The sequence below is a fragment of the Rattus rattus genome, chromosome 2 (assembly GCF_011064425.1).
Source record: "Rattus rattus isolate New Zealand chromosome 2, Rrattus_CSIRO_v1, whole genome shotgun sequence".
NCBI lineage: Eukaryota > Metazoa > Chordata > Mammalia > Rodentia > Muridae > Rattus > Rattus rattus.
Window position 1 is genome coordinate 177,628,912 of NC_046155.1, and position 11,411 is coordinate 177,640,322.

Sequence of the window (11,411 nt, forward strand, 5' to 3'; positions counted from 1 at the left end):
ATTTCCAGCTGTTGCCCCCTCCCAACTCCCAGTACATGAATCTAGGACTTATCCCTAGATGGGTCCCAACCTCCCGTAATTGCTTCTCATACCAGAGTGCATCTTACAAATATGAAGTGTCTTCACTGGCCCAGGATGCACCTGCAATGTTACTTCATGAACACTGGATGCTCAGACCCTCCTCGAAGAGCCCCAGCATGCCAGCTACCCTGGGCAGCGGGTGCTGGTGACCCACCACTCCTACCCATTCCGGAGAACCAGCTTCCTTGCCTGTGTATATGACAATGCTTGACTTTCTCTGAGCCTCAGCTTCCTCATGTATTCAAGTCCAAACCTTCCTGTGCCTGTGCCTAGGAATGGCTGGCCTCCTCTGGGCTTTACTTTTCCCCACCAGATCACTGGCAAGAATCACGGCTGCTCCCCACCCTTATTTTAAGATGCGACTTCATGTAACCCAGGCTGGCCTCCAACTCGCTATATTGCTATATTGAACTTCTGATTCTTCTGTTTCAAGCTATCACACCCGTTTCTTTTGTAGTGCTGGGGCTCGAACCAGAGTGCATGTTAGGTTAGCATTCTATCGACTGAGCTATACCATCGGCCCTGTCCCCATTTTTATACCTAGCAAGCGAGCTCCAGTTTTCAGATTCCCTAAATGCTCAGCCGGAACTAGCACATTTTCCTTTCTCTGTCAGCATCTGGTGTCTCCAGCTTCTGTTTCGCCACATATACTTTACCTAATCTGGCAACGTCTTCTTTGGGTATTGATTTCCCTCTTTCTAAGATGTGAGGATTGTGACCCTACCAAACCACAACAGAGATCTGGCTTCTGGACCTTAGTTTCTCCATTTGCTCATCCAACAGAAACACATCCTTCTCTAACCTGCTGCCTTGAGTGGTTTTGCCTGAGCGGAAAGGGGAGGCAGGGTGGAAAGACAACAAGCTGTACATTCCAATTCTTTATGGATGGCTTGCGAGACTTCACGGTATTTAGCTTCAGCATACTGGTCACTCAAAGAAACGGAATGGCTCTTTCCGTGAATGGCACGCAGCTGGGAACTGTTCTTTTGCAGGTCCTTCTTGTTGGCTACGCGCCACCCCCACCCTTTACGCGCTCCCTTTAGAGCCGTTGACTCCAGCCTCGGAACCTTCGTGTGTGGAGCGTGCGTTTCTGAACGGTGCTCTTTCCCAGGGACGCCGTCGCCCCTCGCGCCCCTGCGCCCCCCGACCCGCGTCCCCGGCGCCGCCGGCCCGGAGCTGCCCGGAAGCTCGCTCTTACCGCGGCGCTCGTCAGGGCAAGCCCGGGTCCGTCCGGGACCTCGGCCCCGTTCTCCCCCGGACCCGAGAGGCTGCTGCACCGGGTACGGGGGCCGGGATGGAGGGAGGAGCCTGGCTTGGGCAGGGCGCGAGGCCGGCAGGTCTCTGGGTGTGGGTCGGAGCGGTGAGGCGACGAAAGCGACGCCCAGAGTCGGAGAGAGGAATGTCGGGAGGCCAAAGCTCCTTATGGAAGCCAGGGGAGTAGGAAGGCCCTACGGGATATAACGGGACGGGGTGGTTTAGAGGACCAGTGTTGCTAGAAGTCCCCAGGCTAGGGGTCATGCATCATATAGCCTGGGAGGTGAAGAGGGATCAGAGATGCCAGCTGTAACTAGAGAGGAGGGACCAAGGTTAGGGGTTGCTGTTTGGGAGCAAGAAACCAGAGGTCTATGACTGAGAGTGGGAAGATGCTCCAAGGTGGTGGCGGCGACGGAGAGAAAAACGAAGATGTCAGGATACTTTGTGGGTGGAGACGGTGGTGAATGAAATGAAACAAGATGGGGGCGCATATTGAAGGCAGGCAGTTGAGAATGAAGTACAGACGATGGGTTTCCCGGAGTGGAAAGAGAATGGGAGACCTTTAGGTGCAGAGTGTGGGGATGACATAAAAAACCCTGAATGGAAAGTGGGGAACTGGGTTAGTGGAACTCCGGATAAGTATCTAGAGAGGAAACTTGAGGCGACAACTGTGGAGATTGGGAAGGCTCTGAAGGTATTGAGGACCTGAGGGAAAGGACTGAGCCAGAGCTTGAGTAAAGCTCTGAGAAAGAGGAATGGGTAGATGGGAGAAAAATCTCGGAGGCTCTGGAATGTGAGATTAGAGAGGACCTAAACTGAAAAAGAAAGAAATGGACTTGGAGATTGATTTCAGTGGGTGGGGGTGAGCGGAGGGAATCCGAAGGATGTCTGAGGTTCTGACCTGAGTCAGTGAAGCCGGGTGTTGCCAAGCCCTGGTGTCCAGAGATGGGGACTGGAATCACTTTTTACTTTGAAGGGAGGTAGGTCAGTAGCACAGTCTGGCAGAGAATGGGAACACCTTCCTTTTTAGGATTTTTTTTTTTTTTTTTTTCCTGAAAGGAAGAGAGGATCTTAACTTCTCTTCCCTCCGCCGCTCCCAGCTGCCGCTCCAGATGCTGCTGCTGCCGCCGCGGCCACCCCACCCTCGGTCCTCCTCTCCGGAGGTCATGGACCCACCGCCCCCCAAGACTCCCCCTTTTCCCAAGGCGGAAGGCCCCTCCTCCACTTCTTCCTCGGTGGCGGGGCCGCGGCCACCGCGGCTGGGCCGCCATCTGCTCATCGACGCCAACGGGGTCCCCTACACGTACACGGTGCAGCTGGAGGAGGAACCTAGGGGCCCGCCGCAGCGCGAGGCGACCCCGGGAGAGCCAGGTCCTCGCAAGGGCTACAGCTGCCCAGAGTGCGCTCGTGTCTTTGCCAGCCCTCTGCGGCTGCAGAGCCACCGTGTGTCGCACTCGGACCTCAAGCCCTTTACTTGTGGTGCTTGTGGCAAAGCTTTCAAGCGCTCCAGCCACCTGTCGCGGCACCGCGCCACCCACCGTGCGCGCGCTGGTCCACCTCACACCTGCCCGCTCTGTCCACGCCGCTTCCAGGACGCCGCGGAGCTGGCGCAACACGTGCGCCTGCACTAAGCTCGGCCCTGCTCTCTCTGGGCCACCACGTCCGTCCCACACAGTGTCATTCCTACACATACCCCAGTTCTGCTGAGGTTACTGCCTTACCCTAGGCCTCAGTTTCCCCACCAACCCCCAAAGAGAAACATCATTTCGTCTTTTCTTCTGTCTAGCTGTGTGATGTAGACCAAAGTTGTTGCCCTTCTGGGCCTGGGTGTCAATTGGAACTGGGCTTCAGTCCAGCCGTGCTGTGTAAGCCTTTGCAAATGCTACGACCTCTCCTGAGTCTTGGTCGTCTACTCTTCCCAAGTAGTAAGGTCCTCGTGGAAGAAATGACAAAAGCACCAGCACGGTCTGGATCACCTCTGTACTTCCCTCTAATGCCCATGATCCCTCGTTCTTTGCCCAATAAACATTCCGCACTTCATTCTCGGGTTCTTACTTGCATGTGGGTTAGTGTTGGGAGAAGAAAGGTTGAGTCTGGACCACTAGCACATAGGAACCTTGTGCTCGAAGTGCGTTTCCAATCGGAGCTGTTTTCTGATGCTCAGGCAACCCGTCCTCTCCGTCTTCTCTTGGACCTTCGTCTTTCCCCTGATTCCTGTTCCCCAAACCCGGTACTACCAGATACTGGGGAAGCCAAGGGTCCCGGTCCCTCTGCCGCCTACAGCTGTGGGCGCAACTCGGGGCTGTCCGTGGCCGCCTGGACCCGAGAGGCTGCTGCACTGGATACCAGGCTGGCTGGGAGGGATGGAGAATCTAGCAGCTGCGGAGGGGGCGGGGTCACAACAGGCAGCTTTTGGAGAACTAGCTGGTTAATTTCCAAAGGCAGAGGCCACGAACTTTGAAAGAACTAAGGGTGGGGCGTGTAGCTGGAGAACCTAGACATACACTAGACCTAGGTGGTGGCCAGAGCGCGGGACAGTCCTCAAGGGCTACAAGATGTCCTGCAGGATGGCTGCTGAGTGACCTGAGGAAGGCACATGGCAGAAGGGGACTGAGGTCTTGATTGGTTATAGTGGATAGTGGAACCCAGAAGACAGTGGAGGGACTCCAGAGGACTTATAGGGATAACACAGAGGATCTTGGGTGGAACAAATACCCCAAACGGAGTCCGTGTTTCTCTTTCCCATTCATTAGGCCTCATTTACATCTATGGATGCTGATGCTGCTACCTTCCTGCCCTCAGATATGGGTGCTTTTCTCTATTGAGGCCATGGATGCCACCTCTCTGTTGGACAGGTGGGTCCACAGAACCTGGACTTTCTTCCTCCATAGGATTTCCCCAGACTTCGTCCTTTTTAGGGCCCAACCATTATCTTCCCATTGATACCCAGGGTGTCCCTTACCCAGTGCTGGTGGGATGAGGAGTCAGGGAGGATAGGGCTGATGGGACTTTGGTTCACAAAAAGTGCTACAGCTGTGTGGTGCACTTTACTGTCTTCAAGTACATGTCTCCCTCCACGTCATCCACTCAGAGGTGAAGCCCTTCAAATGTTACACCTGTGTGAAGGCATTTAAGCGGACTAGCCACCACTCCACTCATAGGGCAGGTGGTGGACGGTCTCACAGCTGCTTGCTCTGCCCTTCCCCCTTTTGGGATTCGGGTGAGTTGGCCCAGCACAGCTGTGTGCACTCAGGGGACACTTGTTCCAGTGCCCACTCTGCCCAGGCTGTTTTACCGAGCAGAACACATTTGAGAAGCACATTTGGTGGAAGCATCCATGAACTCCTGGGTACCCCAGAGGTCGTGGGTCTCCTCCTGAATTTCTCAGACACTGGCATGAGTTGAAGCCTGGCTTTCAGAACCCTGGGATGTAAACCCAGCCTTGCCTTGAAGCATCTCTGAGCTGTTAGTGCATCAGTGAATAAGCCCTGTACCCTCGACATTTGGGGTATTTATTATTGTGGCTTCCTGATAGGAAGAAAGGAGGACAGCACTGTTTGGGAAAACTTGCCTGGGAAGTTTTAGTGGGTAGTCAGAAGTTTCTACTCTGACACTGGAGGTAGGGCCCTAGATTGGACACTCAATACCCACCATACCCCATTCTCAATCATTACATTTTTGGGAGACATTTTAGTCTATACTATCTGGAACAAAGACCTTCACTGGGTGATGGGAAAGTCTGTCTTCCTCCTCTGGGAGTTAGGCCTACTTTAGTTCCCCCAAACCTGCCATTTATTTAGACAAGGTTATAATGTAGTTCAGGGTGACACTGGACTTACAATCTTGCCTCCACTTTCTGAGTCTGAAACTCTGGGCTTTGCGCATGTTAGTCACCCTACAGACTGGGCCACATCCCCAGCACCTTTGGAAATAAGGTTCTGAACACTACCCCTTCCCCACTTAAACTATAATCCACATTAATATACTTTAAAAAAATAACATCTCAAACCATAAGCACAGCAAACATGTGAAACTGTTTTAATGGTAATTACCTTTAGTGTGTATAGGGCAACCTGATACATATTTTAAATCTAGAGTTCACTTTGCTATATACAATTCTCTGTGGTTTGAAACACTGATCTAGGGCAAGTGGCTCCCCCTGGACTTGCTGACCCAGGCTGCAGTTTATTTGTAAAAGTGAAGTATGAGAGGAAGCTTCTTAGTTTCTTGGTTGACACATTCGATCTTCCTCTGCAAGGTTAGTTTAACCATGCCTCCCTTAGGGCTTCAGAACCCCAAAAAACATCCTGCTGCTTGTGAACTGGAGAGGCAGGTGGAACCTTGCTGCAGGTCTAATAAACATGTCTTCTCCGTTCCCTTTCACTGATTGTTTTGTGTCATGTGAAGTTTGCCTCTTTCCACGACTTCTTTTGGGGCAGAAGGGAGAGGGAGAGAGAGTGTGTGTCCCCCCTCCCCCTCCCCGTAGCTGAGGACAGAACCCAAGGCCTTGCGCTTGCTAGGCAAGCGCTCTACCATTGAGCTAAATCCCCAACCCCGAGAGTGTCTTAAAGGCTGTGTATCTACTCCCACTGACTTCAAATAATACCAACAGCACTTGGATCTTAAGCTCCAAGAGTGGTCCAGCTCTGGGCTGAGTCTTTGGTATGTCACACCACTGCATCCTCTCAAAGACCTTTGAGAGTAACTTCCCACTTAACAGGTGAGTAAACCGAGGCCATGGAGGAATGAAGGGCAGGAATTGGAGTGTAGCTGTTACACAGGCGGCTCCAGTGGGGGCTATCTATTCCTGACCCCCCCCACTCTGCGGAGAAGTAACCATCACACAACCTATCCTGGTCCTCTTATTCCGTTAATCCTTTCCGTGGATGGGGATGGGGTGGGGTGAGTAGGGCTTATGCTTGGCTGAGGCGGCTAGGACTAAAGGTATGCAGTACCAGCCAGCTCCTTAGGGATCATTAAAGGGGGGTTAAAGTTTCACTTCAATTTTCCTTAATGCCTCATACCTTCTGAGTTTTCCCGGCCCACTGGTCACATAGCCACTCACCCGGAGGACCCCCGAAACCGTTTCAGCTGTGCAGGATGAGAATTTCGTGAGGATCCCTGCCTGGGCTTTGGGAAGGGCGGAGGGGGGGTTATATGGTGGGGGTAGGGGGTGTTGCAAGGGGCTATCGCGCAAGTGCGGCCCCGACCTCCGCGCAAACGGCGGGCCTCACCTGGGCTCCAGGAAGAGGCGCCCCGGGCCCGGGAGGTCTGGTCCCGCTCGTGCCCTCGTCTCTGCGTTCTCCGCCATCCAGTTCCGAGACTCCCCCTCCTCTGCCGCTGCGCCCGCTTTCTGGTGGGTGGGCGCTTCTTTCCGCGACACTTTGCAGACGCTCCCCTGCGCTGGGCATGGGCGCCGCCACTGCCGTCGGTCCCGGGGCTGGAGTCCGTGCCCGGGTGGGTGAGAGCGGGGCCTCGGCCCCTTGTACCCTGAGCACCCAAGGGCGGGGAACGGTGCCCACGGTCGATACCCCCATGCCGCTTGCCCATTCTGGGACCCTTTGCCACGGTCGCCCCCTCCCATTTGCGGGACAAAGGGCGGGGGCGCATCCCCACGCGTGACCTCCCCCGCACTGCGCACGCGCCCACTTCGGGGAGGGGCTTTACTCGCCCACGCGAGTGCGGGAGGAATGGGCGGCTGGGACAGGGGAATGCTTGTAGGATGGAAGCACCCCCTCCCTCTCAAGAGTGGAAGTTAGGGATGGTTGTCCATTTATGGCTTTGTGTCCGGAGATGGCTTAAGATGAAGGGCTTTCTTATTCAGGCCAAAGTGTTCCTGTGGTGTTGACTCCACGAGGAACCAAAGAACTTAAGGGCTGAGCTCCTTCACAACCAAGAGTCCTCTTGCTGAGCCCCCTCACTCTGGGTACATACTTTGGAAACCTCAGTGTCTCTGTCCAGAAGTATGGGTCTTTCCTCCCGCAGACAGGTGATCCCTTATTACTCCGGAGGTACTCCACCTCTCCCGGGACTGACTACATTTGGTGACCTGTTTCTGTCCAGTGCCCCCAAGGGCTCAACTGCTGGGTCTGCCAGAAGCCTCGATATGAATGACAGAAACAACCATAGGCGGACAAGTGAGGCTCTTGGGGACTTTTTCTTTCCCCATCCTTGGCCTGATATCCTGGTTCCCTCTGTCCACGGGACAGCTATGGTTGGGGGTGGTCTATAAGGTCCAGGCCACTTCTGGGGTGACCTTTGCTGGTCTCTCCGCAGTGAAGGACGAAGAGACTTTTGAGATCTCCATTCCCTTCGAAGAGGCACCCCATTTAGACTCACAGATCTTCTATAGTCTGAGTCCCTCACGGAGAAATTTTGAGGGTGAGCTGGAAAAGGGCATGGAGGGACTGGAGTCAGTTGGGGCACTGCCTCATCCTGGGGCATGACCTCCATCCCTGCTGTTCCTAGAGCCTCCAGAGGCCACCTCCCCAACCCTGGCCCTGATGAACAGTGTTAAGACGCAGCTGCACATGGCACTTGAGAGGAACTCGTGGTTGCAGAAGCGCATTGAGGACCTGGAGGAGGAGAGGGACTTTTTGCGGTGTCAGCTGGACAAATTCATTTCCTCTGCCCGGATGGATGCAGGTGGGGGCACACAGTCCCCCAGGACCCGCAGAATTCAAGACCAACTGTTGGTTAGACCTGATGGGGGCTTGGCATTTTATCCTTCCACTAAGGCCCATGCCTATTTTAGGGCTTTCTCCAGCCGTTTCCTTCTTGATTCCAAAGACTTCTCATTTCCTACCTTGTAACAGACTGCCCCATAATTCACCAGCCTCAAGCTGGCATAACTGTCTCCCCAATTCTATTCCCAGCCCAGGTTCCTCATCTTAGGGGAACTGTCCTTTTGTCAGTAGGCCCATTGCACTCAACTGGATCCCTCAGAGGGGCCCTGCCGACATCCCAGGATTTCTGAATGATGCAGTTATTTAAGCAGTAGAGATGCCCTGAAACAATCAGGGTCCTGTCTTCCCTCCACCCTGTTCTACATTATCGTGGCTCTTGTTTCATATTCTTCAAAGGCTGTGGGGTCTCAGTACCACCTCCTCACCTTGCTTTAATCTATGACTAGTAACAGCATGAGGTGTCACCTCTTCTGATAGGCAGGATTCTGTCTCCTTATTAATATGTGTTGGCTGCCATTCCCAGCACATTCCCCACTCTAGGCTGCCCTTTCCCAGATCTTTAGCTCAGGTTTTTTTGGAGTACTTAACCTTATTCAGGCCACAACCCTAACCTCTGTATGCTGCTGAGCTGCTGGCAGGCTTTCTCATTGGCAACAATGGCAAAAGCTCTAGCAAAGGGCCTATGGTCTTTTGAGGGTCTAGATTACTGGGGACCCAGCACTGGGATGGGGACCATGTATGCCTCCTCTTCCAATACCATGAGCTTTATCCTGGGTGACGCCAGTCTTTTCTTGGTAGGTATGGCTGGGCAGTCTTGATTTCAGTTCTCCTCAGGAGTCCATCCTTCAGAAGATGCTGAGTCTGAGTCTCAGTTGGCTTCCTATCTAGGGGAAGGTAGTTAGCCTTCCCTAGTACCCAAACTGAACCCTGACTTCTGTAGGAGTCTGATATCCAATCCTCCTACCCAGAGGCATTATCTGCCTCTTGGATTTTGACTTTTCACTGTGGAGCTTTCCAGGATACATCCCCCCACCCCCAAACTCTGCATAGTCACAGATCCTCATGAATTCCTGGACCTGTTTCAGTCAAGTTCCGAGTCTAGAAAAACGCTCCCAATGTTCTCTGAATCCCAGCTGGTTCTATGGCATTCAGTGTAGCTAATGTCTCCACTTGGGGCCTTCACCCTGTCCTCATCCTGAGGACCTGGCCTCCATGTCCATGCCTCTTCAGGGCAGTGATAGAACATTGTATCACAGTTCATTTTTGTCTCTTTAGAGGACCACTGCCGGATGAAGCCTGGACCTCGGAGGGCTGATGGGGACAGCCGGGCTGGGGTTGGGGGAGAAGCCTCAGACCCTGAGTCAGCAGCCTCCTCCTTCAGCGGGTTGTCCGAAGAGGGAAGTGCCAGTGAAAGGAAGAGGCAGAAGCAAAAGGGAAGTGCTGGCCGGAGGAGATTTGGGAAGCCCAAGGCTCGAGAGAGACAACGGGGTGAGTGGGTACCTGGAGGGGATGTCCACCCAGAATCACAGTGTGAGCTCTATAGTGATGCCCTAACTCCCCATATACAAAACAATCAGACCCAACTTCATCTCACAGCCCTTTGTGGTCCTGCATTAAATTTCGGTTTTCACCAACCAGCAGATTCAGTCCTGTATCATCAGAAAGTAGGTCTCTGGGTACATCTCATAGGTGCCTCTTCTTTCCTCTGGTGTCCAGGCCTACCTTCAATTTCCCTGGTCCATCTTCATTTCTTATTCAGGTCTCAACTATTTTCCATTTTGTTTCCCTTTCTCTTCCTGTATGGGGCTCCTCATGTGTCCCCACTTTCATGATTTTTCTTTCTTGTTTGCTTTCATTTGCTTCCTAATCTGTGTGTGTCTCACCCCATTTTTCCTCCTTATGCCTGCCCTGTTTCTATCCGGGTTCATGTCTCTGGCCCCACATGAGTGTCTTTCCCAGTCCTCCTCTTTCTGCCTTCTTGGTCCTGCAGTGAAGGATGCTGATGGGGTCCTGTGCCGCTACAAGAAGATCCTGGGCACCTTCCAGAAGCTGAAGAGCATGTCCAGAGCTTTTGAGCACCACCGTGTGGACAGGAACACTGTGGCGCTGACCACGCCCATCGCAGAGCTACTCATTGTGGCTCCCGAAAAGCTGGCTGAGGTGGGGGAGTTCGATCCATCCAAGGAGCGCCTGCTAGAGTATTCCCGCCGCTGCTTCCTGGCACTAGACGACGAGACTCTCAAGAAGGTGCAGGCTCTCAAGAAGAGCAAACTGCTCCTGCCAATCACCTACCGCTTCAAGCGGTGATGCCGCCGCCCCATACACCTCCCTGCCCAGCAGAGTGCCAGGCCGGGTTTCCCCGGGCGCCGCCAGGGCTAGAAGCTGCCCTTCGAGAGCACTAGACCCGGTCTCTCGGCCGTACACGTTAGGCACCCCACCTCCATTTCACTCCGCCAAGGGCTGCCAGCTCTGCCTCCCTAGCCAGGAGCAGCCCATCTGCATCCCACGCGAAGACAGAGCATTATTCTGAGAGTTTAAATTAAAGAGACATGAAAATTTTCAATAAACTGGGCCCTAGATCTTACTAGAAAGGGGATGTGCTGGGAAGGGGTGGCCGTCGCCACGGAGACCGGGACGGGAGCGCTCAGGCAGAGGCCTCTAGAGAGGTTGGGGAGGACAGGGTGTAATTAGCCCCAGGAGGCAGAGGTGGGAAGCGGAGCAGCAGCCTCTTTCTGGAGAAACTTTGAGGTAAGCCGACTTTTAAAATGCACCGGCTGGGGAATTGACTCAATGACCTTTAGTTGAGCCGGCCCCATGGAGGTACCAGGGGGCGCTGTGTAGACTCGTTTCCGTCCGCCCGGGGTTAGATTTCTCGTAGGTGGCACGTTCTGCGGTTGCGCAGCAGGAGCAGGGGCGGACGATTTAACGCGATTGCCATGGCAACCGGGAGAGGGCAGGCTGGTTAAACCGTCTTGAAGTTAGTGTCTACGGGGCTAAGGTTGGGGGTGGGGGTAGAGATATGTTGGAGGAGATCGGGCGCACGCGCAGTGTGGATTTAGAATGGCGGATCCTCCCGAGAGCTGAGAAAAACGTGCCTCTGACCGCTACGCAGGCGCAGAAACCCCTCTCAAATAACTGCGCAGGAGTCCCAAGCTGCGCTAACAACCTCTGCCGCGTCCTCGAACACCCTTTGTTCAACTGGCTGCTATTGTCCCGTACACCTTCTCTGGCCTTCTGCGAGGTCAGTTTTTTCAGTTTTCTAGAGAGCTAAGTGCCAAAGCTGAGACTCCGCCCCGTCCACTGTAGCCATCTGGCCCACCTCTCATCTGTCCTCCCTCCCTTTTCGGTTCTTTAAGCCGAAAGGAGCCGAAACAACAGCGGAAAAAGCCG

At 53.9% G+C, this 11,411-nt stretch overlaps 2 protein-coding genes and 1 pseudogene across 9 annotated transcripts; all 3 read left to right on the forward strand.

Annotated features, from left to right (window-relative positions):
• The first annotated feature begins 1,203 nt into the window (after positions 1 to 1,203).
• On the forward strand, positions 1,204 to 3,375 carry LOC116892688 (zinc finger protein 580). Its single transcript, XM_032894544.1, has 2 exons — positions 1,204 to 1,361; positions 2,436 to 3,375. The coding sequence occupies exon 2, from the start codon at positions 2,448 to 2,450 to the stop codon at positions 2,964 to 2,966; it is 519 nt and encodes a 172-aa protein (XP_032750435.1). The 5' UTR covers positions 1,204 to 1,361; positions 2,436 to 2,447; the 3' UTR covers positions 2,967 to 3,375.
• Positions 3,376 to 3,473: 98 nt separating this feature from the next.
• On the forward strand, positions 3,474 to 5,422 carry LOC116892689 (annotated as a pseudogene).
• A 577-nt stretch (positions 5,423 to 5,999) lies between these two features.
• On the forward strand, positions 6,000 to 10,588 carry Ccdc106 (coiled-coil domain containing 106). Of its 8 annotated transcripts, none has more exons than XM_032894541.1 (6): positions 6,000 to 6,055; positions 7,321 to 7,472; positions 7,612 to 7,716; positions 7,804 to 7,980; positions 9,297 to 9,509; positions 10,012 to 10,588. In XM_032894541.1, the coding sequence occupies exons 1-6, from the start codon at positions 6,000 to 6,002 to the stop codon at positions 10,326 to 10,328; spliced, it is 1,020 nt and encodes a 339-aa protein (XP_032750432.1). In that variant the 3' UTR covers positions 10,329 to 10,588. The 8 variants fall into 8 exon arrangements, with proteins under 8 accessions (XP_032750432.1, XP_032750431.1, XP_032750428.1 ...); XM_032894540.1 differs by lacking the exon at positions 6,000 to 6,055 and adding an exon at positions 6,610 to 6,691 and having other exon boundaries at positions 7,399 to 7,472; positions 7,617 to 7,716; XM_032894537.1 differs by lacking the exon at positions 6,000 to 6,055 and adding an exon at positions 6,616 to 6,691 and having other exon boundaries at positions 7,399 to 7,472.
• The last annotated feature ends 823 nt before the right edge of the window (positions 10,589 to 11,411 follow it).

Excerpts from the sequence above, each read along its gene's own strand:
- LOC116892688 (XM_032894544.1), top strand. The coding sequence starts at position 2,448 with ATGCTGCTGCTGCCGCCGCGGCCACCCCACCCTCGGTCCTCCTCTCCG.
- Ccdc106 (XM_032894541.1), top strand. The coding sequence starts at position 6,000 with ATGTCACACCACTGCATCCTCTCAAAGACCTTTGAGAGTAACTTCCCA. Across the intron at positions 7,717-7,803 it reads CTCACGGAGAAATTTTGAGG|AGCCTCCAGAGGCCACCTCC; the intron begins GTGAGCTGGAAA and ends TGCTGTTCCTAG. Across the intron at positions 9,510-10,011 it reads GGCTCGAGAGAGACAACGGG|TGAAGGATGCTGATGGGGTC; the intron begins GTGAGTGGGTAC and ends TTGGTCCTGCAG.